At 37.4% G+C, this 25,471-nt stretch overlaps 1 protein-coding gene across 9 annotated transcripts in view; it reads right to left on the bottom strand.

Annotated features, from left to right (window-relative positions):
* magi2a (membrane associated guanylate kinase, WW and PDZ domain containing 2a) overlaps positions 1–25,471 on the bottom strand; it is a 154,675-nt gene that overhangs the window by 13,922 nt on the left and 115,282 nt on the right. For 7 of the 9 annotated variants that reach the window (XM_043236844.1, XM_043236849.1, XM_043236845.1 and 4 more), the window contains 8 exons: positions 24,087–24,704; positions 11,432–11,463; positions 7,025–7,196; positions 4,328–4,369; positions 3,623–3,738; positions 3,288–3,480; positions 856–1,119; positions 351–536 (listed from right to left, as the gene is read on the bottom strand). In XM_043236844.1, the coding sequence (XP_043092779.1) occupies positions 351–536; positions 856–1,119; positions 3,288–3,480; positions 3,623–3,738; positions 4,328–4,369; positions 7,025–7,196; positions 11,432–11,463; positions 24,087–24,704 (1,623 nt within the window). The remainder of the gene's footprint in view (positions 1–350; positions 537–855; positions 1,120–3,287; positions 3,481–3,622; positions 3,739–4,327; positions 4,370–7,024; positions 7,197–11,431; positions 11,464–24,086; positions 24,705–25,471) is intronic. The other 2 variants (XM_043236852.1, XM_043236848.1) reach the window with 2 other exon arrangements.

The following is a 25,471-nucleotide window of genomic DNA, read 5'->3' on the forward strand; positions in this document are numbered from 1 at the left end:
CAAATTTACATACAAAGGAAGCATGCTTGCACAAAAAAGAAAGCCAATGACTGGTTAAAGTGGATATCTGTTGGCTCCTGCTAAAATACTGTCACAGCGTTTAGCGAATTTGCATTTCAAAAGGATAATAATTCACTCAAAAACGAAAATTCTGTTATCATTTACTCAACCTCATTTCATTACAAACCTGTATGTCTTTTTATTATGATTTTATGTAAATAGTTTAGCACTGACATTTCAAGCACAACGAACCCCCTCTAGTGTTATCACAAACTTCCATTCAGAAAAAAAAAACAGTTATAGCATTTAAAATTCTAAAAATACTTAAACCACACAAGGCTTTAACTCACCCTCCTGAGGGATGATCCTGAGTGTGACGCTGAGTCCCGCGTCCTTGATCAGTTTGACGATGTCGGCATGTGGCATGTTGACGATAGACTGATTGTTGACGGCCAATATGCGATCTCCAACCTTGAGCTTCCCACAGTGGTCTGCTGGACTTCCCTCAATGATCCGGCCAATCTTATGAGGCACGGCTGACAACACACACACACACACACACACACAAACACACAAATACTTTTTTACGTAATACATCGAGAGAGCTCTCTATCTGCACTCTGTCCTTTCCTGTTAGTGGATCTGTTTTTATATACGAGCGTGGGCGCTGCATTAGAACATTGTAACTAGCCTCTTCAGCCCTCAAATAGAAGTGCATCCATTATTAATACACCAGTTTATGAGGACATACTGCACTTTTAAAATCACTATGACCCAAAGCAGCCAACCTGAATGAGGAACGTCCCAGATTGAAAGTTGAAGCATGCAGAGTGTACAAAAATAAGGATTCCTTACCAGCAGCGGCCGCCGTTTCAGGCCTGTTCAGAGAACTGATGATAACGAAGCCGAAACCTTCGCTCTCCTTGCGCTGGATGGTGACATCACTAGGCTGCAGATTCTGATTGGCTACATTGTCTGGCGGGGAGGAGCCTGTGGTAGATGGGGCGGAGTTTTGAGAGGGGGCGGAGTTGTTGCAGAACATTCTGGAGTTGAAGTCGCTCCTGGGGGAACTGTGCTGGGTCGAGCCAGGACTGCGGCCGTTCTCTGGACAGGGTTCACCTGAAGATAGAGAGAAAATGAACACGATTACATGTACTTATTTTAATTGGTTAACAATGGCATTTATTGCACTGTCAAATATTTCTGCATTACGATCACTTAAACAGGATTTTTTAAGGGTTTTCAGTCAAAATAGAAACATTAAAATGTCTTTTTGGACAGAGAAAGAGGTATTGAGTTGAAAGTAGGTTTTTTTTGTAAGAAATGCACGTTTTTATACTAGAAAGACATTAAATGTCATTAAATATTACCAAGCATTTTAAATAAATCCGAAATTCTGTCATGAAACTCTAGATGGTGCAATCTGATCAAACTCAATCTCACATAATGACATGATTATCATATGGCGCAGCTGATTGGTTCATTTCGTATCAGTAGCCATTGTGCTTGCTGCTTAGCATTTAAAAACTTGACTAATGCTTGCTGTAGCAGTTGTAGTGCGCTTCAGAAACCCTCCACCATCCCCAGCTCCACCTGCTACAGGTGATTCAAATATGCTGCACGGGGGTTATTTCAACATGGGGTTTAGTTTTCAACCTTGCTGATAATAAATGATTCCTAAGCACCAAATACAAAAATCCTTAAGCACCAAAAGCATATTAGAATGATTTCTGAATAACCATGTAACACTGATTTTGAAAAGTCAGCTTTGCATCATAGGAATAAATATAATTCCTAAATATATGAAAAATAAAACTATTTTGAATAGTAATTATAGTTAAAAATATTACTAGAACAATTCGACTTGCTCACTAATAAAAAATAAATAAAAATACAAATAAATAAAAAAATCAGCTTTCCCCTGTTTTTTTCTTTACCAGGCGCATCCAAAACATTAAATACTATTTTATATACAGAAACAGGTATCAACCGAGATTACTGCGAGTGTTGTGCGAGAGAGAAAGAAAGCAAGAGTCTATAGTATAGGGATTGGCTAAAGCTGATCTGAAGTCCTTCTGTGATCAAACAGTAAGCCAAAAAAGCCAGCAGCCAGACATTTCCTCAACCGCTCCACTGAGATGCAAAGGGGGAGAAACGATTGTCCAGGGAAGATAAGACTGAGAGGATGAGTCAGACAGCGGGAAGGATGAGGGAGGTAGAGCTTGAGAGGGCACAAAATCTGAGCCTCAGCTACACCAAGAATTATTAGACAGAGTGGACAAGAGAAGAAGAGAGAGAGAGAGAGACGGAGGACACATTATAAGCAGCATAACAGAACCTGTTTCATTACCTCCATCACCTTCATTACCTCCTTCACATGACAAGAATATATACTTTGCAACAATCTATAATTGCTGTAACTGTCAGGAAATAACTAGCTTTAGCCTTTACAGGATGTTTCTTCAGCTTCAGGGCGATTTATGTCCCAAAGTTTTATCACTAAAACAAATTAATTTTTTTTCTCTTTTGATAAATCAACGCCGTATTAAAACTGCACTGGAAACTTCGTATCATACTAAAATAATTTATTTCTGTTATTCTATTTTTTTCAAATGTGTTTAATGTGCAAATTTCATTGCTTTACTCTTGACCTAAACCCAGACCCTCAAACTATGAAAATCCATTAATTATTATTTTTATTATTATTATTAATATTATTATGCTATTTTAGTTTTTTTAGTTTTTAGGATACACATAATGTAGCAAAAAATTAGCCTTAGCAAGAGAAAGAAGGTGACTACTTTCCACCCAAAATGTTAAAAATATAATTTAATTTAAATACAATCACTGTTAGACAATAGCTATGTTTTCATCCAAACATTTGAATTTAACGTATGCGCAAAACTGTAATATCGCATAAAATATTGTCCAACGCATCAAAGAGAACAAAATTTTCACTTCCCATTAAACCGTCACTCAATACAACTACGAAAAGTCGGAGAAGCTACTGAATATTTTCATATATGACGAATTACTTGAACCTCAGAGCAAGCAGAAGAAACACAGTTTGATGCGCATGGTGGAATTTATTTAGTAACTTTGTTTCCATCATAGTTTATGCGCATTTGTCTTATTCTACTCAACTGTAGACTGTTGAGTTTATGAGCATCTTGCCATTTCCGTGCAGCATTTTTTCAATTGCAAATATTCTCAAATGCGCGTAAAACAGGTGGTTGGAAACAGCTACTCTTCGTAGAGAAATGAAATAAACATCAGCCGTTTCTCACCTGTGGGCTGAATTCTCCGTCGTACAGTGAGTTTAACTTGTCCAGTCCGGGCCGCTCCGTGCATGAGGTCAATGACGTAACGGTGGGGTTTTCCAGCCACAGGGATCCCATCGACTGACATCAGCTCGTCTCCTGGCCGGAGACGCCCGTCTTTATCTGCTGGGCTCTTCTCGATGATTGCACCAATCAGGATCTGTACATGCACAGCGCTGTTACTACAGATTCTCTTTAAGCCGTGTACAGAAACTAAAGTGGATGAAGCCATGCGTTATCATGTTAGCAAATGGCAGTGAGCTCTGGTTTAGGAAGCGTGTGGTTAGTCCTAGAGTACGAGCCTTCTCCTGAGCCTCCGGACTCACAGGCTGTCCTGGTTCCTCTCCGCCCAGGATCCTGAAGCCGAAACCGGACTTCTGTCTGCGCAAGTGGACCTCCACCTCCTGGAACTCTGATGCTGTCAATGAAAGCGCGCATTTATCTCACAACTTAGTCATTTCTCCAGACTATTCTCATCCTTCAAGTGTAATTTAGCGTTCTGGGCGACATTTAAGACCCCCATTTCTGTACTTCGAGCACTTCATTTGTAAAATCATTCATTTAATGCTCTTGAACCCGCATTGAGAGGTTCAGTCTCAAGGCAGTGAGAATGACAAGTGGCAAATGCTGACAAATATAAAACTCTATCTCCAGTATTATTCTCTATATATATATATATATGATTTTTGAAGTCATACGTTTTTTTAAAAATGGCCAGTTATGAATTATGAAAACCTAAAATGCTTACCAATTTGTTGTGTGTTGAAAAATTTTGTGTAATTTTAATTTTTTTATTATATTGCATACGTATTTTCAAAAACACAGTTTATTTGATGATGCAAAATTGAGGAAAAACGAAGTCAAACTGTAGCAGGCCAAACTTATACCAAATATATTTTTTAAAGGTCATAAAAACTGGATATAAAAATGAATTTCCAACTTTTATTTTTACGCAGAACTCCTTCTGTCAGACTGTTTCTGTTTTGGGTGTAGATATATTTACTCACCGGAAGGGTCAGCTGGGAGAGCTGCTCGAGGAAGCCCTGGCTCTAAGAAAGGGAGAGATACAAGGGCAGCCCATAAATCACTGCTCATATAAACACACACACCTGGAAATATACGAACTACGATATATATATATACATCACCTGTCTCACTAATATAATGCCCGACAGCTACGAAGCAATGGAGATATATGTGAATGTACAGTGCCCACAGAAATGCGCTAAAAGCACACTTCGTCATTTGATGACAAAATTATGCGAACTATACTTTCCCAATTCTGATCGACTATTAATCAGTCAGTTCTTGATTTTGGGCTTTTAATTACGCAATGTCTCAAAACTCTGCACGAGATCAGCGTAATCAGTGCATTTCATGCTGTGTGTATGTTGCATTTAAACTAGGTGCAAGCTTGAGCTTGGTTCTGATATTTAACCAGCACACTGTATACAGCGTTGTGTGTATTGCGTCGATTTACACCCTTTTCAATGACATAAGTACGACAGCATTAAGATGTTAAGCTCTCTCGTTTAAACCTCAACCGCATTAGAGTTTGATTCGTTTGATTCAGATGAGCTCTTTTGAAATCGATCGGTTCAGAATTCAAATTATTTGTGTTCACACAAGTACGCGGGCTTTGAAATGTTTCAGCAGAACATACGTGGTTTAATGCTGTTTGTTAAACGATTGTATATCAAACGATCAAATGATTTTCCTTGAGCTCAATAAGAACAGCGTGAAAATGCACTGCAAATTTTGCATATAAAACCATTTCAGAGCCTTTTTACAATAAATATGTCAAATGTTGCTCAAAGAAGTGTTGATTTTCTTTGCTGCAGTGAGGAAATGTCCTGATAAAACTTTATCATGTCATATATTTTCATAATTGGCAAACAACAGATTTGCATGATGATACAAGATGGAGGAAAGTCTTAAATCGCAGGTGACCAAATATTCCCAAAATAAGCATAAAGACTTATTAATTCAAACATATATCAAAAATAACATAAAATATGCATTAAAATAAACAGAATGCATGTCCTTGATGCTAAAACCTAAGCTCGCGAAATTCTTGAATACGAGTATTAAAGAGATATGAAAAGTTTCTATTCACCAACTTGACAGAATGCAACATTTTTACAGCATCTGCAACATCAAGTGCATATTCGAACAGCTATAAAACATTAACGGTGTTGTGACTGAACATACTCAAACATTCCTGACGCGCTCAGATTAGAAAGTGGTGCGAATTTCGCGAAACGAGGCTGCTTAAAACATCTTACTCGAAAAATAAGCTGTAGCTCAAATAAAAATACACAAAATGTAATAAACCGCCAGGAAGCAGGCATACTCATCAGCTAAACTGTTTGCATTTCATATCTAAAACCACCAGGGTATTTACAACAGAGTGTCATTGCACCTTAAAAAAAACTGAACGATCATTAAACAGCATCAGCACTACCAAACATCTCCATTGCCAACCTGTCATTGCCAGCTGTGAATAATAAAGAGAACCTATATACAGAATAAGGAGGTATAGCCTAGGAAGCATTAATGAGGAGGAGCACACTTGCTGATTTAAAACAGGTACAAAAAGGTCAGTAGAAAAAAGGTTATGCAAATGCACAGTGAAGCCAAGATGTGACCAATAATGGGAGCGCAGACTGAAGTTGAATAGAAATAGCTTCTAGCGGCAGAACGCTGTTGACCTCTATCGATTTAATAACCGTCAATCAGTTTAAAGCACCTTTAGAAATGTAACATTAACTCTATTGACATTTCAGACTTTTTTCTTCAATATGCAGTAGGTACAGCGATCGCTATATCTGTGCGGAATTATGCATTTCGAACTATTTGTTGAATTAAAAATACGCTTCTAATTAAAATGCGATGAATATGGTTCACATGGACCTTGAAAAAGTACAGAAAGCCTATATGTGTGGTAGAGCCTCTAAATTTGGTTAAGAAAGCACCTGCATTAATAATGCAATGCGTTATATAACGACACTAAGGCCACTGCAGTCCGTCCAAACCCAAGAGCAGCTCCAGAAATCTCATTGCGGTCAAATTACAATTTGAGAAAACGCAACAACCTCAGGACACTTACCTCGGAGGAAAACATCGTAAGAAACTCAATAGCACACCAACAGTCATTTTTTTGGTCCAAACGGAAATATGAACAACTTCAGCTCTAACAGGATTAATATCGGCAATAAAGCCTAACAACAATTAGCCGTTAAAACACTTTATTTGAAAACGATTAAACTTTAATTTGTAACGCTGATATCTGACGGCGTGATTTCTTCGTGGGCAGGGTAACTTAACGTAATGCTACAGAAATGCCGAAATTCCTCACAAAAACCTACCACGGAAAAGTTTTTATAAATAAAACAATTGAAAAATCTTAAGAAAAAACCCACCGTCATCTTAAGCGCTAACGGTTACTGCCTTTTTGAACGCATGCGCAATTGTGGCATCCACAGCTAGAGGGCGCCTAGCTTTAAAACATAAATAAGTTTTAACGAGGCGCTTGCACAAACAACCTATAGGGTCGTTTTCTTCTTGGAGCAGGAAAATCTGATATTTGCTTAAGTTTGTTGTGTATGAGCGTACGTGCGAAATTATGCAAAAACACAGTAGGCAAACGGCACAGATTAATTAGCATTAATGCTAGCTTTGGGTGCTGGCGAGAAGTTACTTACGCCTATTCTCATAGATAGCTCTGGACTTCTCATAGAGGTCATAGGGGTCAGGTTTGCTCAGGTCAAACTCTGGACCTGAGGGCCAGTGCAGATACGGAGCGCTGTGAGGGAGGGCATGGATAGAAAGACTGGCTGTGGGACTGCTGTGAGGATCCCAGATTTGTTCCAAAACCTGCAAACACACGGCATTCAGTGAAGCAGCCCGATCATCGGCCGGCGTTTATTAATATTCTGAACTGAGTAAGCAAACCGCGCTCTTCCAGGCAACTTCCGCCTTGGAATTTGCGCTGGCCGTGGGATAGGAAGGTGTTTAACAATGAACTCACTTTTGCGGTAATTAGTTTTTAAATGAAGCGTACACACACACACAATACACGGCAAGTTAGTTCTAGCTCAGCAAAATAAGGCCGCATCAAGGGCTCATCAAGGACGCTTGATGCGTTTTCTCTATTGCAGACGATGCTGAATGTAATCTTTGTGTTTTCTCATGCTAATGCAGCTGTGGGCTAAACGTTCCCAAACCACTTCACTACACAGGGCTCTTGCACGACACCCAAAATTAGGTTATGCAAATAGAATAAGCAAGCAGGCGTAGTCCACTTTTTTTTTTATATTACAGCTGTTGTCGCACATGATTAGACTGCTTGCTTTGAACCCGAGATCGTTTGCCAACCTCTTCTTCGGCTAGCCGCTTTGCACTTTTAGCTAGTTCTAATTCCTCTTAATGGTTTCATTAATGATTCTCTTACTAGGTTTATAGAATATATATCTTAAAAAAAAAGGAAGAAGAAGATTTATATTATTATTTCAGGAAAAGTCTACAAGCCTCAAACGCAACTTTTGGCAGGGAAAGAGTTCAAATCAATATAAAGAAGTTAACTGTCTACAAGAAAAAGGAAGGAAAACTTGTCATTGGATGCTTAAAATGCAATTAGTAAATTCTACATCCCATCAATTCAGATTCATACTCCAATTCATCTTCTTGTCGGGTCCTGGCCAGTCCAGTTCCAACTTATGAACAGACAGTGAGGTGATTCAATTCTACACAACCCTGGACAACAAATGGATTCGGGTTCGCGCCAAAAGCTTTAGCGCGAAAGCAAATGCCAAACAAAAGGCATAATTGAAGAAGAGGTGGAAAAATCAACAAAGAAAGAAAGTAGATGCCAGGATGCAAACATGCCAAGGCTTATTAAAGGAGGTCAGTGCTAGCATGTTAATCTGGAGGAGCTGTAGAGGATGAAGGCAGATGCCTCTGGGCTGCTGTGTACGGCTGAGAAGCAAACAGATTAAAACGTGTCACTGCCAAGCAAACTCATGCACACGCGCACATTAGCTCATAGATGATGTTATTACTGCCGGAGCAAAGTGCTGTGACGGGTTTTTGCTTATAGCAATCAAAATGGCTCACGCTAGAGGTCCGCTAAAGGACAAACCATTTTGGATGGGTTCAGGTCGGTTTTTTTTCATACATAACCTCAGGTTTGCAATGGGTTCAGGTTTTTTAATGAATAAAAAATACGGTTTTATTATAAATATTTGATGCGTTCGCTTAACTTGTTATATCTTTGAGTTAGAGTCTGTGAAAATGGGAGCGTAGGAGGTTACATGCTCTGAGATGAAATAAAAATGGATTCATATTTGGTTTAGATTTCCGTCATTTGGTTTTCAAAACCAAATCATTGGAAAAGACTCTGTGTATTAGAGATATACTAAGAGCAAAACATAAATTAAAAAGTTTCGGTCATTCAGTCACTCTAAATATCAAATAAACCAGTTACAAAAATAATATTATATATACAGTATATATATATATATATATATATATATATATATATATATATATATATATATATATATATATACATATATATATATATATATACAGTATATATATATATATATATATATATATATATACAGTATATATATATATATATACAGTATATATTTATTTTAATTTTTTTAATGATAATATAATACAAATTTAATAATATAATATAATATTATACATTTCTGTATTCTAAAACAAAATGAATATGAGTTTGCATTTGATTTAATTTTGTTAGCTATAGAAAATAAACCAATCAAGTAACTAATATTGCAGCCATTTTAATTACCTGTTAATTTGTCCATTAAGTTTCTGCAGAAGCTGGGAAGCTTTACATGCACTACTTTATGACTTGTGAGTATGAGAGAGTGAAGTTAGGTATATTTTATAGAAGTTGAGAAGATCAGTTTAACTTCTGTCAATGCATTCTTTAAAACTGTCTTTATAGAAATCAGTTCAACCATTCATTATCGCTCCAAAAACCTTTCTAAAAGTTTCTTTTAGTAGAACATCCTTTTAATTATACTGTAAATAAATATCAATGTTATATCTATTGTCAGAACCCTAAACGATATCATCTTATTTAAGCTATGATATTATAATACATATTCATTTGGGCTGGTCTCATATGGATTACAATGCTTCTGTATTTTAAAGATCCATCCATTGGCATTAGCGAAAATCCACATCATCACAAATGATTGAACGATTCGGAGCTCTGACGATATAACTGTGATATCCAGTGCAGGCTAATATTCTTTTGACATGGATAATTGCAGAAAAAAAAATGGAGCACTTTAACATTTTCCAGCTATGAAACTCTCTCTGGCTGCGGCGATATTGTTAAAGCAAATGATGTCTAATTAAAGCCCAGTGTAAGAGAGGAAGAGAGAGCTCTGCTGTACTGGGGTGACGAGACTTTCGCTCTGTTCCAGTTCTGTTCCCTATAGAGCTAGATACGAAGATATGTGCTAAAGAATGACGGTACAGTGGCCAGCAGCTCAAAGCAGTACGACTGACTCTCTGTAGAGTGAAAAAAAATCAGTCGATTTATGACCAGTCAAGCCTTTTTTATATACGGAAGGAGACAGGGCAGAGATCTCAAACCAAAAATAAATACATGTGTGGGTGGATGGGTAGGCATGCACTGATTCACTGTATATGTATGTATATATATATATATATATATATATATATATGAAGAGTTTATGTGCAAAAACAGATAGCAGATAACATTTTTTAAGTTTTCATTCCAATGCATTCCAATTAATAAAAAAAAAAGAATAACAGCACACAAAAAAATTATGTAAATTATATTAATTCTTTATATACATATATATATATATATATATATATATATATATATATATATATATATATATATATATTCTATTGTCTGCTGCAAAGTGAAGTTTTATAACTTTTCCATTTTTGTAAGACATTTTTCAAAACATGTATATTGTTTTCACAAAAAGCTGACCTGAGCATATAAAACTTTTGCATAAGACATTATTTGCTTTTTTAAAATGGGTAGATTTTATTAATTTATATATGTGTCTGCTTGCATATCACATAGTCTTATTTATTTTTACACAATGAATTACCATAACCTTTGCTTATAATTATGATTTCTGAACATGTAAAACAACCTTCTATAAATCTGACCCCTATGAGATAAAAACCAACAATATTTTGATTTTTTAATGATTAATTTCACTATATTTGACGTGGCCTTAGTCGATATCAAACATATCAAGGTAACATTTTCTGTGATTGTGATTTTAGCCAACTGGAGCATAACTAGATTTAACAGGAAATGTATATAATTAATTATGATTTGCAAATATGTATACGCAGTCATATGCCCTATAATATACATATATCATATACGTTTACATATGCCTTCCTGTGTGCAAATATTGTCACGCGTGGGACAGTTCAGAGTTTGAGGAACCCTTTCTTGAAGATTTAGTCAAGACAGCTGAAAATATTGGAGCCGAATCAAAAGACATTACAGAGAAAGACTGCTGAGGGTGAAGGTTTTACGTGCCACATTACACAGAGCACTGGTTAGTGAGAAAAAGATTAGTGAAGGTGCGGTGATTCGTTCTCAGCTGTATTAAGTGTTTATTTCAACCAGGGCCTCCACAGCTTTTAACAAATTAACTTCCATACTCTTTTCAGTTGTATTTACTGGATATTGCACAAAAAAGCCACTTTAATGGAAGAAATGATTCTTTTAACCAGAAAATATTAGCCTATTTCCTCTATTAACATAATTTTTTTTTATATATTTTAAATAAAGCTGCTTGTGTTGTAATGGTGTTTCTGTAAAGCAAATCATTCTTATCGTACCTGTTCATTAAGAGACACAAGCAGTAGCTCAGTACGATGCAGTTAGTAGTAATATGTTATAACAATGTAATAAAGCCTTTATTATGCATTAATAAAGCTCAACAGTCATGTTATTACATGTTTTAGAACGTGCGAAAGACCCAACCGCTCGATATTGACGGTGAAAGCTTGATGTTAGTTTATTAATTAAATTCAGAGGGCTGGAATACGATACGTTTTACCTGTTTAGAGGTCTTCCAAGGCGAAAAGTGACCTGCAATGGAGAACAAAACCTTTAGCACGCTGGATCTTTAGTATTAGAATTGAAGTGGGATTTTTTAGCAAATCAATAGCCAGACAATAGCATTCATTATTTTGTTTACTCTGCAGCTGTCTTCTCCCGAGGTACATCCTGTAGATGCAGTCTCATTTTTTTCATTTCGTTTTTATTTTAACTAGTGTTTCTTTTTATAAATGTACAAATAAAAGGCATTCCTGCGATCCCTTGTATTTCGTAACGTTCTAACTCAACGCTAAGGCAAAATAAACTGAGAATGTTTAAATAGCATGCTTCAACGGGAGGAAGAAAATTAGACAAAGGCGTCGAAATTGGCCTATTTGATTAATGACCTAGAAACACTGCGGAAATAAATGTGCAATATCTATTCGCTTCTTAATTCTGTCAAATTGCATCATTTGCCGAAATTGTTGCGGTGTCGTATTAAGCGTCAGATGAATAATTCTGAGTAGCGTTAAACAAGTGCTTAAAATAACTATAACGGGATTAGCGCGCAATTACAAAATGAACGGCGTTTAAATCAAGACCGTTTCATCCGCAATCACAACGAAGATACAGTTTAAATATCTGTTCAGTTCAAAACACTCGCTACCTCTCTAAAGCAACTGCGTTTTGAGCACAAGTGGTTATTATTTGAATATTTCATGTATCCGTTGAGCGTAAGAGAGAGAGAGATTTGAATGTAAAACGTACAATCTGACCCTGTGGGCCGCATTTGTTGATCCTTTTTGATGAGAAATAAAAAATATATTATATATAATATATATAAAAGAATCTCCTGTTGCAATCAATGAAAAGACGGCCGAATCCAATGACAGAAAGACGCTTAAAATGCACCGAGCAGCAACTCTACATCACATCAAATGCTCATTTTCCCCCCTGGAGGAAAAACATCGGCTGAGACGAGGGCGAAAGACCGTGAGGCTTCTGAACTCTAATCATAACAAACAGGAAGTAGTGGCAGTGCAGAGCACCTCTTCTGGTATTAAGAGCTAAACAATACTTGCCGACATCAAACGGCAGATTCATGAATATTTTCTCTCTAAACTCCTCCTAAATCGGCCTTGAAACGCACAAAACAAACACGCGCATGCACCGTCCAGCGTCTCGCATTCAACTTCTCTCTCTCTGTCTTTCATGTCTTGCCGCAGATGACCTTCAGGAATGAACAAGGCGATTGCAAATGACCTGTTTGGAATTAGCGAGAGAGAGACAAAGTCCACGAACACGCTCGAGCTGCGCAGTTAATCCAATAAAGACTTAAGAATACGGCTGCTGTGAAATTTATTCGCTTTTTATTATTATTTTTTTTATTATTCCTTAAAATATAAAATATTTTATATGGTAAAACGTTATATTAATATGTTAAAATATTTTATGTATTTTATATATGTTAAAATATTAAATATTTTATTTTCAGAAGTTCACAAGTTATTTTAGCATAAATGCACACTTACAAAAAATGATTTTGCTATGAAAATACGTTAAACCGACCTTTTAGCGACTATCTTAAAGCAGGATGTGTAGCTCATAAATAATCCTTCACATGAAATAAGTTTTTTAATAATTGAAATGAATAATCCAATGTGATCACAGCGTTCTTACGTGTTTAACATAATGCACAGATATACCACGTGCACATTTACTTACATTTGCCTAGACCCTAAAACATCAATTATTCAGGTACCGACATAATCTAAAATGCATACGAAAAACTTTGCAGACATACATGTTTATGAACCCTCTCCGTGAATGATCTATGAATATTTAATTAATGGAATTAATTGGTTGACTGTATTGATGATCAGTCGGATTTATTTAACACTGTAAACTATTTATTCTGTTCTGTGACTTCCGGTGCTAGCTTGTTACAAGAAACGACTTTCTTTTTCAACAAGACTAACTTGACACTTTAAAATAAATGACATTTTTCATCACTTCTTATTACGTCCTTACATTTAACGCATCTTCTGAATATGCCCTGGGGCAAAAAAAAAAGCATAAAATACCACAAATGCACCGTAAAATGACTTTTTATTATCTATATGATCTATTATAAGCCAAATCTTCAGAATCTCTTTGATTGATGTGTTTGAAGAATTCATGTGGTTATTCAATCATAATCATCTCCATCATTTAGAGGCAGCATAAAAATTAGTAACAAATTGTTACTGTTCCTTTTTAATTTTCTGAAAAGTGTTAATGTTTAGTTTTAGGAATAGAGTCAAATAATCTAACCTATAAATTCTTTAGAGAATTATTTAACTTTAGATTAAATATATTTTTTGACACACACACACACACACACACACATATATATTATATATATATATATATATATATATATATATATATATATATATATATATTTTTTTTTTTTTTTTGCTGTTGCCGATGTGCCCACATCTACTGGAGCCTGTTTCTGCCACTGAATACAAAATAAAAAAGGAAATTGTGACTTTTTAACTCACAATTTTGACTTTTTTTTCTCCCAAAACTGCAATATACAGTAACAATCGTCAGTTATAAATCTAATTGTGAGATATAAGGTAAAAAGTCAATGGTAAGACAAAAAGTCCATTGGCGAAAACAGGCTTCCATACATATCAGCATACCCAAACACACAAAAAGCATATTTGCACCTATAAATGTTTTGTACAAATACAACTAAACAATGAGACCAAGCTGGAAACTCTGAGCAGAAATTCTCAAAAGCGCCTGCTCATAAATATAACGATTTAGTGTTTATAATGCGAAGGTGATCTTTTTGAGTCTCTGATGTATTAAACAGAAGCAGTCCTAAGCCTTTTAGATGTATAGCCCACATAAAGAATCTGACATGCAGTCGCCTCACGCAAATAAGCATTTTAATGCACACTAAATTCTAATCGAGATGAATAATCACAGACCCCTTCGCTTTCTTTGCGCTGCGTTTACAACACAAGCGTACAACGGCAAAAGGCAGATTAAAAAGCAAAGTGCTGCAAGTTGCCGTCGGCTGGGCATGAGTCATCAAATAAGGAGCAGAGAGTCAAGCAGGCCACAACTTGGCTGCTTCAGTGAGCAAGGCTGAGCAAGAAATCAGTGACACTAGCTGAAAGGAAGGGAAAGTGGCTCGATCGCTCTTCGTCTGTATGGACAGGGAAACGAACCGAAGAGTTCAGATACACATCAACCCTCTCAAATAAGTAAAAAAAAATCATTTAACGCTTTTTTTCGGATGCAAAACGTATTTTCCGAAAAAGAAAATATTTGCTCAGTGTAGCATTCTGCTAAAAAACCTTGGTGCACTGTGGTCGATGGCTATAAATCAAAATAAATGAACACAGCGAACAGAAAAGGTCAGTGGATAACAACGCTCAAATTTCGAGTCGTAATATGGTTCACATCACTTCGCAAGTCTTAATCAGCTCACGGATGCGGTTGCTAAATACCTTGCCCAATTTGAACCTTAACTGGTAAACACACTTTCAAATAAACGCGTCCTAGATTCTGCAAAATCCTTGATGCATATTAAGCAGATTATACCAACAACATTCATCAAATGCCATGAATTTGTATGATGCAGGTGAGTCTAGGAGAGAACGTAATCCAGACAGGCTTCTGTCGGTAAATGTGTCCCAGAGTAACATCCTGCCATCTGGCAATTACGGAAGAACTGCCTACTTGTCCAAATTTGCTATTCACTAATTGGTGATCACATGAGTGGAGGATGACAAAATTCGGGGAGAGAGGATCATACAGTATAAATAGATTTTTTTGGTTTTCATGCGAGTTTGGGCAACAAACGGAATAACGCTACGCAAACTAACACAGGAGCTTGTCATGAAGGCTGATTATTATTTATGATAGGGTATCGCTATAATTGAGCTGATTGGTGCTCGAGAAAAATGTATTATGGTTATTGTCATTAAGTTGTGCTGCTTTTCACATCAGCAGCCAATAAGCTTGCTTCTTAACATTCAAAGTCTTGGCTGCTTGCTTTAGCGGTTGGAGTGCGCTTCAGAAAACCTCCCCCTTCCCCAGCTCCACCTGTATATATCTGCCAGGGGGTAACTTCATGTATATTACATATTGGAGTTATTCCTTCCTTCCTTCCTTCCTTCCATCCATCCATCCATCCTTCCATCCATTCATATATCCTTCCATCCATCTATCCTGAATCAAATATTACAATATCGATTTTCTTGTGTTATTGCCACTTTAAGCATAATTCTATCTCTTTCCATCCTTCTAGCCTCTCATGTGTGGGCTCCAGTGCATACTGATTAAAATATGCTGTGGATAGTCAGGACATCTAATGTCCACTTTGCCACAAATCAACGACTTGCTTACCATCTAGCGCTCTCTTTATGACTGAGGTGCATTTCATTAACTAAACAAGATTTAAGCAGCACCGAGATCAGATGGGGAGCATTAATCTTCATTTATTCATAATATACACACAGACCCAGCAGGCAGCAGTCTGACTGCTGGGTACATCGAGGTATGGAGCTGCCATTAGAATATATGCAATATGTACCGAATGGCATATACTGATTGTTGCATAGTGATAGGCACATAAAATATAAGTATACGTAATATTAATATATAAATGCGGTCAATGCGGGTCCTTTAGAGGCTTAATTCAGCCTTTAACATAGTTTGAGTCACCCAGCTGATGAGATATGAGCTCTCAGATGTCTTTATTTAGGGAAGCATGAGCATTTTTTGGTGGAGTGGTGTAAATACAACATGTTCATTATTAGACTGAACCAAACAGTTTTTACTGAAAAGCTAGCAAACTGTTTTCAACATACTGCTGTTATGTGAGTTGTCTTATTCACATTCACATCCACTGTCAATTCCCCATAAGCTCCTTTTGAAATTTTGAAGCATGTGTCTGGTAAGCTAATGGTCCCATGCCTATATCTGAGTTAATGGGTATAAATCAGCTAATGAGAATATCAGTAGAGCCGGAGCTAATTAGCTCTTTGATGAGACGCTGAGAGGCGTTTGTTTTCCTCAACCAGCTAAGAGTCATCTGCTTCTGTTACACACACACACACACACACACACATACACACACACACACTCTCTTTAAGATGGACGGAGCTCCTAGTAAAGAGGATAATTGATAAGCTGGATTGATCACGCCATATGAGATATTAATGCAAGCTTTGGAAAGTCATTTAAACAGTGCACGTATACGCTCACATACACACATACCAAGCTAGATGGAACATTTCCTCTAAACGCTAGCTACAATACAACCAAAATAGCAGATGCCTAAACTCGTGGCCATGACAACAGTGAGACAGGAAGCTCAAAACTGAATGCTATCCACCACCTTCTGTATCCATTTAAATTACTCAGATATATGTTTTCTTAGGGTATCAAAAATCACTGTGACAAAAATAGAACCTGACCATAATTTAAGGCTGAAGTGTATTGGATTTTGTATCCAAGATTAATATGTAGAACATTTCAAATGCGGATTTTTGAGAATCCTGACTAGCAAAACCAATGGAAACCTATGTCTGAAACAATTTAGCAGTGGCCAGAAACCACACACTTATAAATAATTTTTAAACTTAAAAATATTATTTATTTATTTTATCAATTTTATTAATTACATGTGATGGTGGGCTGTCTTTTTAAATGTTTTGCCTCTAAATGAAAGCTTTTACAGATATTATAAGGTTTATTATAAGCATTATGAAAATCTTAAACTTGGAAGGTGGTGATATATAGAACTTTCTGAATGTTGGCAAAAATAATGATTTTGGTTGCACTTTTTTTCACAGAATGTGTAATTCCATGTACTTACAGAGCACCAACCTAAGAAAGTTATGGTGGGTAACTACATGGGGTAAAGTTAGGATTTTTGCAGAATTTTGTGAGTTCCCATGTGCCTGGTTATCACGAGGAAAGCCAAAAAACTTCAATTTTATGGGGTATACAATTAATTTGGCTTCTTTAATTTCAGAGATAAAGCAATTATTTTCTTCTGGAAACCTTTATCTTGCTTCTGGGCGTCATAACCACTATTCTGTCGAGCTGTGTGTCATACCGAAGCTGTCGTTGCGACGTGCCAAGGGACATTTCAGTTCAACAATTATCTGATAACAATACGATTTTTACTAAATAAGCCAATCGTGGAAACGGCAGATGGCGCTAGGGAAGAGTATTTGGTAATCAATGGATTCCGGTTAAAGACTCTGATCCTGGAGCAGCTTTTCAAAGACAGATCCAATGGATAACCATTCCAGGGGAACGTGCCAAAATGCACTTAAATCAGCAGCCAAGGGCATTTTCACAAGTGAAGAGTGCTAGACATGTGGGGCAGTGAAATTATTGCAGAGACAAAGAGATCTGGCAGTAAAACCACATCACCATCTGGACATTATGAATGAGACATTTATAAACAATCAACCCACTGTTACACCACGGACAAGTCTTGAGATTTAGCTTTAGACTCCCACACCAGAGATAGAAGGAAAGCAAAGATGACAATCGATCAGCAGGGATAGAGAAAAGGGCTGTAATAAAAGGTGAGACAGAGAGGGTGAACCAAACTGTTCACAAGAGACTCTCACATTTGCACTAGTGTAATTAGAAAGGATGGCCAGTGTCCAGTGGTGAGACAGAGGGGCCAAATTGCGGCACATTAAGAAGTGGCACATCATTTCACTGGAGCACTGACAGTTTTATTAGGGTCTATAATAGGCTGTCTAAACGCTCCTGGACCGTTCCACTGATTGGATTCGTAGAAAAGCCTTTAAGTGTTGGCATTAGACATCTCTCTGTGTGAGTGAGCTATGCCTCGTGTCATTGACTGGATCAGATGTAAAACCGAGAAGGCCTGTTTGTTAATTGGTAAACTGCTTGTAGATCTTGGTATAACAGTCAGTGCTGAAGAACATAATTTTTGCTAGCTCATTTCACATATGGCATAACATAGTTTAGCCAAGTAGGACATTAGCATTCATCCATCCGGAGTGTTTTCCTGCCTATGGCCGAGACACTGGGAAGGGCTCCAGCATCCCTGCGACCCTACACAGAACATGTGATTTGGAGAATGAATGGATGGATGAACATGTTTTCAAAGCCCAAATCCATTGTGTACTCTGTGATTCATTTACTGAACCTTGAAACCAAGCCTGACCCCAACCACTAAATTCTAAATCAAACCCCTATTTCTAACCCTTACCTCAAACTCATTACTCCCACACCTTCATCTAAGCCGAATAACCCTCAGCGTCAACTTTTACTCTAAACCACAACTTAAATCTATCAAGGACTCCCTCAACTTTTCACTGAACCCAGACCCAAGCACTTAAATTTGAAATTGTAACCCTTATCCCAAACGCATTACTCCCACACCTCCACCCTGGATCTTAGCCCCTCACATCAACTCCTAGTCCAATTGGCAACCTAAATCTATCATGGACTTCCCGATCCTTTCATCGAACGCTGACCCAAACACCTAAATTTTAAAATTTAATCTGTTTTTAACCTGGATAATGCTCTCAGCTCCAACTCCTATTTGGAGTCCACCTCCCAAACCTCAAACTAAATCCATCACGGATCCCATCAACATTTCACTGAATCCAAACCCAACATTATAAATCTAACTTGTTTCTTACCCAACACTCTGCACCAACTATAAACCCCAAATCAAACCCTTCATAACAATCTCTGAGCCTAACCAGAGTCCCAAACTCATTGTTTGAATCACTGAGTCAGACAGAGCCGGATGAGTCTGATTTGTCAATGAATCACTGGTTTTGTGAATAGAATAAACCACTGAAAAGATCTTCCCTCACAAATTTGTATAAGTAAATAATGACATAATTCCTCACATAAAGGAGTTATATGGCTTCAGAAGTCATGTATCAAAAGAACGGAAGAAAGGAAGAGGTGCAGATAAATACAGATGGAAGCAGCATTGAATAAAACTGACCCTGAGACTTGGCTTGACAGAAACTGTTGGTTTGTGCAAATCGTCTTCTGTCCTCCTTATGTCATTCACGGCATGTTTGAACAGACGGATGTTAAACTCGAGTGGTAGCGTGATGCTACAGGCTGTTTAGCGTTTCAGGGCTCACTGTGCAGTCTGTCTGAATATGACGAGGATAGGAATGGGACAGATTGCTGATGTACGGGACATGAGGCCAAATTCATATTCAAGTGACCATAATGACCTTCAAGCACGCCGACTCTGTTGGTGGCACAGAAATTTGTCTTCCCACATCGATTCGGAACAAAACATGCGCCCTGGTTGTGGGTGAGTGGCCTCGCAAACACAAATGGCCATTTAACAAAATGTAGTTTCATTACACTCGACTTTGGCGAGGAATGAATACAAATAACCTTGCTGTAATTTACTCCAAAAAGTTTGGGATTAAGGTGACCTCTGTACCCCTTACTGGACCAAACTGACTGACAAAAGAGCTGAATGCACACTTTTGAAGTAGCCTGGGTTCCAAAGGTTTTTTCCCCCATTCATTTCCTATATGGCACTGCAGATAACTGCAGAGCTCTACGCTACGAATTAAAACTCCAGAAGAAGCATTTACAAACCAGACCAAACCAAAACAATCCAAACCAAACCAAAACAACCAAATAACAATATCTGAAACATTTATGGTGGCATTTTAGAAACCTTTTGTAATCCATTTTTCAATAGGCTTTTATAAAATGTTTTTAGTCAAACGTGTCTTATAATACAATCAAATTCATGTTTTAAATCAGTATAATTAGCACAATACTAGAAATGCTCCGACCATAATTACGCATGTGTGTGCTTTGGAGTGCAGTGGTGCTTCATACTGTATGTAAAGCACACAGAGGCTGTAATCCAGCATACTGATCACTAGGTCTTAACGAGGATTTAATGTCTCTCTCGTTAACCTTTGACCTGCACTGACACAGAGGAAAGACATGCTTCACAAAAGCTCTCTAGATCTTTCTCATCTTCACCTCATCATTCCCATTTTCTTCCGATCACCTCTCTGGGAGGAATTCTGGCTTTATATTGGAAATCTCAGGTCTCATTATTGTACGTAAACAGAGATTTTGCCAAATTAGTCTCATTACTGTAACACGAAGATAATGTGTTGAAATACTTACGCATCATGGTAGCACTTGCTTTATTTCCTTTAATGAATGATAAAAACAGGTTTTAATGCACGTTTTAAAAAAACAGTCAAAATGAAATTCACTGTAGTTAAATATTACATTACTGAAATGAGAACTGGGGAAAAATGTAAATGTTGTTCTAAAAAGTCCTAATAAGAGATTACTTATTTAATTCTGTGATGCATTTTGTACTGTGTAATATTATTTAACTTCTTTGATGATTAAGATCTCTATTCCTTCCCTCTCCGTCCTGAATCTTTCATCTAAATACCCCCTCGCTTTCCTTCTCCCTTTCTCTCCGGGTTATATCAGACACTCTAAATTGCTACGGGTCATAAATCACACTGGCTCAAGCTGCTTTTAAAAAAGGCTTATATGTTCTCAGTCAAGGTGTCAGTTAGAGCTAAAGCCATTGAAGGCCTTTTTTTGTATTCAATACCAAAATGTGTCGTATGAGCTGCTTTTCTTCAGTATAGACAGGTGCATGTGGATCGGCTTTTACCGCCTTTTCATTACCTATGAATGACTCACAATTAATCTGGGCCTAAAGAAAAAACCCCCCAAAAAAAACAACAACGGCGAGTGCTTCCAACTACAATTAGAGATCAAATTATATGCTTTTGGGCTCTGACATGCTGGATAGGCTGTACACAAGCCTGACAAAACAGGCTGTACTAGGAAATAAAAAAAAAAAAAAAAAAAAAAAAAAAGCGCCATAGAATTAATATTCTAAATGTGTTCAGAGAGAGTCACCTAAATTTGGTTTCATCATTCGGCTTCTTTTTTGATTTCCTCACAAATGTTTTTTTTTTTAGCCGTCAACCCATATTGCTATGAGATATTACATTGATATGTCAAATACTTAATATGGACACAGACGAATAGAATTCACTTCAGTGAAATGAAATTATCAGTACCACCGAAAGGCATCAAACGCATTTTCAGCTCAGCTGAAAGAGAAAAGTTATGTAAAACGACAAAATAAAAACTAGACTAACCCACCGGTGTCTATATGACCTTGTTTTTCAAAACTATGAAAATAAATATCAAAATAAGACTTCAGGGTGAGGGACGACTTCGATACTGCCGGATTTAATAAGCATAATCATACATCTGTCAGTCTCACAAAAGTCAGGACACATCTGTGAAAACCAAAAGAAGTGTAATTTTAATGTCAGGACATATAGTGGTCTCGCTCTGATCAAGGAGGCAAACACTGAAGTCGAGCAAAAGGTAAGGTTTAATAAACAGAAGTAAGGCGCCGCTACGAGCCGCGTATAATAAAACCAAAAGCAGAAGCAAATGGCATAACTTATACTTCGTCAATAAAGGAAGTCAATAAAGAGTTCTTTCCTTTCAGCAAGTTTGTCGAGACAGCGAGTCCTTCAGGCAGGCAGACGGCGCACCGATCACAGCTAGTGGTATGTAACCTTGAGATCAGCCGACGAGGGAAAGGAGTGAGCGGGTGATATAGGGAGGCTGATGAGGGGCTACATGTGCGGGTGATTAGAACTCAGGTGATTGTGATCGTGACCAGGTGACCGCTCCGGCAGACGAGGGGAGTGACCGAGTGACAATAGTAGTACATATATACATATATATACATGCATTTATCCATTTAAAAATACTTTAAATTTGTATAGTAAATGCATTTATATTTAATATAAATTATATGAATATAAATATATACATGTAAATACTTTCAATATTATAATTATAATTATAACAATAACAGTGTTGGGTATGCTACTTTCAAAAAATATTTAATTACAATTACTAATTACATCATCAATATAAATTCAAATATAAATTTCAATTACTTTACTAATTACTCTGTATGAAAAGTAATTTAGTTACTCAGTAAGTAACATTCAAACCGCTATATAAATTCTTCTGAGGTCAATTCCGGCTCAGATAAAGGAAAGACCTCCCTTCAGATTCGGATTACATAATTAGATCATATTCATTTTTGATTTGAATTCTTTCTTGGATTCTTTCATTTAAAAGTTGAGACACGAAAAAGGTTTAGATACGAGAAAGACTGTACCTCGCTTTCATATGGACTACATAATCAGATAATATTTGTTTTCAATTTGAATTTATACGTTTTTGATTTGAATTCTTTTACAAACAGACACTTAGCTTAGCTTTCAAATAGGCTACGGGAAAGGCTACCTCGCTTCCATATGGATGAACAACATTTTGGAAGCAATGGATAGCGATTAATCATTTGATCATAGTTTTAATTGCTACAATTTACACTGCAAGTAAAATTTGATTATATTATATTATTATATTAAAATATAAGAACAAATGGAAGATTCTAGTAATTTCACTATTTTCAAAACTAAATTGGTTTCGTCTCAGGTCTCAAGAATCGGCAATATATTGAAATTGACTTCAAAGCTGGCTTTTTTAGCTATTAGCTGGAGTAATCTGAGAAAAGTCAACTGCTTGATTAATTGGGGACAATCTAAAATCACTCTCAGGTGAGAAGCAAGTTATCACCAGCAATAATCAACAGCACTGTAAAACAATCAGTATTGATTCACTGGCCCTTGAGAGCGAGACACTGAACCAGCAAACCATAATTTGTATGTGAGACAGTGTAGGTGTCTGGGACACGGCGTACGTGAGTGTAGGAAGTGCTTGTGTGCTGGAAAACGCATTACTGCGAAATGCCACGCGTGAAGCTTTAAATAGCTATTTGGCATCAGTTTTGGGAACAATTTGGGAACAGCACTACTTTAAAGCCAGTGAAATTGCTGTTTTCTTTCCTGAATTAGAAGTAGGACACATCCAAAGGGTCAACAGCCAGTAGCCTTTTAGCCAATAGTCAATAGCTTTTGGCCTTCATTCTGTGTCACTGAGCTGTGGTCCCAATAGCCAAATTTAGGCAAAATGTTTAAGGCCAAATATAACAAGTAACAAGCATAAAGCACACCAAAGTCACTTTCAAACCAAGCAGCCTTCTGTCTTCTCTTTTTCAGATTTGCATGACCAGTGAAGCAAAATCTGCACGACAAACTCTTTTTCGCCCTCACCCAAAACTCCTTGTTGTCCAGATTCCCATTGAAATGACTGATTTCGCTTGCTAACAGACGTGCGAAAAATGACGAAACTCCAAAATTGATTTCAGAGAGCGTTGCTGTTTCTGCATTTGTGGAAGCGAGTTATGCAACAGTCCTTGTACGAAATGCAGGATCTAAATATACTTGAGCACACAGGTAGTGCGCATGCATGTTTGTACACTACTGTAATTATGTGTCAAAGACTATTTTTACCCACAGCGTTTTTCTGCACAGCGAAGGTCGTAGAAAGCAGAAACAGCTTGTTCTTCAGTGTGACTCAGCGCTTTGAGAAAGCCGAGGAGTGAATTACAAAACTGCTATGAAGGGGCGAGATGGACTAATCAACCAATCAAGAGGCATTTTCATATTTTAGGTTGTGGAAATTAAAAAAAAAAGCCTCCTTACCTGCTCCTCCTCTCTGCACAACCAGCGTAGCCTCCGCCCCAACAGGACACTCTTTAAGCAGCTCCACCACCTGTGTGTGTGACAGCGTGAGCGCCGATTGCTGGTTAATTTCCACAATCAAATCGCCCTCGCACAGCCCCGGGCATCCCTGCGCCTCCAGAATCTGCTTCACCCGCTGTCCTCCATTACAGTCTGCTATGGTGAATCCAAACCCATCCGCCCCTTTCACCATGGTAACCGTTAACAGCTCTCCTCCAGCCGCTCCTGAAGATGCCATTGAGACGCTGTCCTCCAGCGGTCCCGCATCTAGGTGGGTGTCTCCAGGGTGAGGCTGCGCCAACGCCGCTTGCATTGGGTCGACGAGGCGAGCGGTGCGGGAGATGTACTCCATGTAGCTGTCGTAGCTATTCCGTCCGTTGACCAGCAGAGGGCGATCAATTAGGCCGAGAGGGGACAGCAAAGTGTTGGCTGCGTCCTCCGGGTCGTACGGAAGAGGGTAACCCCTGCAAAGGACGAGAGTTACGCTTTGTCCGATTGGCACCGACTGGAAAAGCTTCACCACGTCAGCATGGGTAGTGCCCAGGACGCAGACGTCGTTAATGTAGACAATCACGTCTCCTGCAAAACAATTAAAAACAAAAAAAGATATATAAGCAAACAAAGAAGCCAAGGCTGATTCAGAAGGTAGGCATAATTACTTTAAACATAACTATACCAGATAACACATTATGAGAAAGCATTGCAATGACTGAGGTTCAAGAATTTGTCAATAATGTCAAAAAATGTTGATTAAGTTAAGAAAACTATAGAAAAAATAAACTAGTCTGTGTCCGTTATTTGTGTGCATTGTTGTACTTATGAGTGCCAACCCTTACAAAAATTAACCATGAGTTTATAGATAAAACCATGGTTACTATAGTTAAACCATGGCAACCACAAATTAACCATCTTTTTCTATACTAACCATCATGTTTAACCATGGTATTTGTAGTAAATAACTTTGGTTATACTAATTAATAGTATACCTATTTAATTTACTAATTAACAGTAAAACTTACCAATGGTAAGTTTTCACGAGGGAAGTCATTAGCTAAGCATTAGCTATCTTCTCCATTAGTTTGTGTATTTCTGTGCCAAAAAGAATGTGAACCATTAGCTTAGCAATGCGCTAATATCAAACAAACTAATCTGCATAATTTATTTAAGTGTGCTATATACTGTCATGTTTAGTACTAAGTCATTAGCTTAGCAATATGCTAATGTCAAAATATCAAGCTTGACTATCTGTTCTATTAGCTGTTGTGCTAATGAGAATGTCGTGCTTAAGTCGTTAGCTTAGCATCATGCTAAAGTTAAACTAAACTTTTTGGCCACGGAAACAGCAA

This window comes from Puntigrus tetrazona, chromosome 4, assembly GCF_018831695.1.
Source record: "Puntigrus tetrazona isolate hp1 chromosome 4, ASM1883169v1, whole genome shotgun sequence".
Taxonomy (NCBI): domain Eukaryota; kingdom Metazoa; phylum Chordata; class Actinopteri; order Cypriniformes; family Cyprinidae; genus Puntigrus; species Puntigrus tetrazona.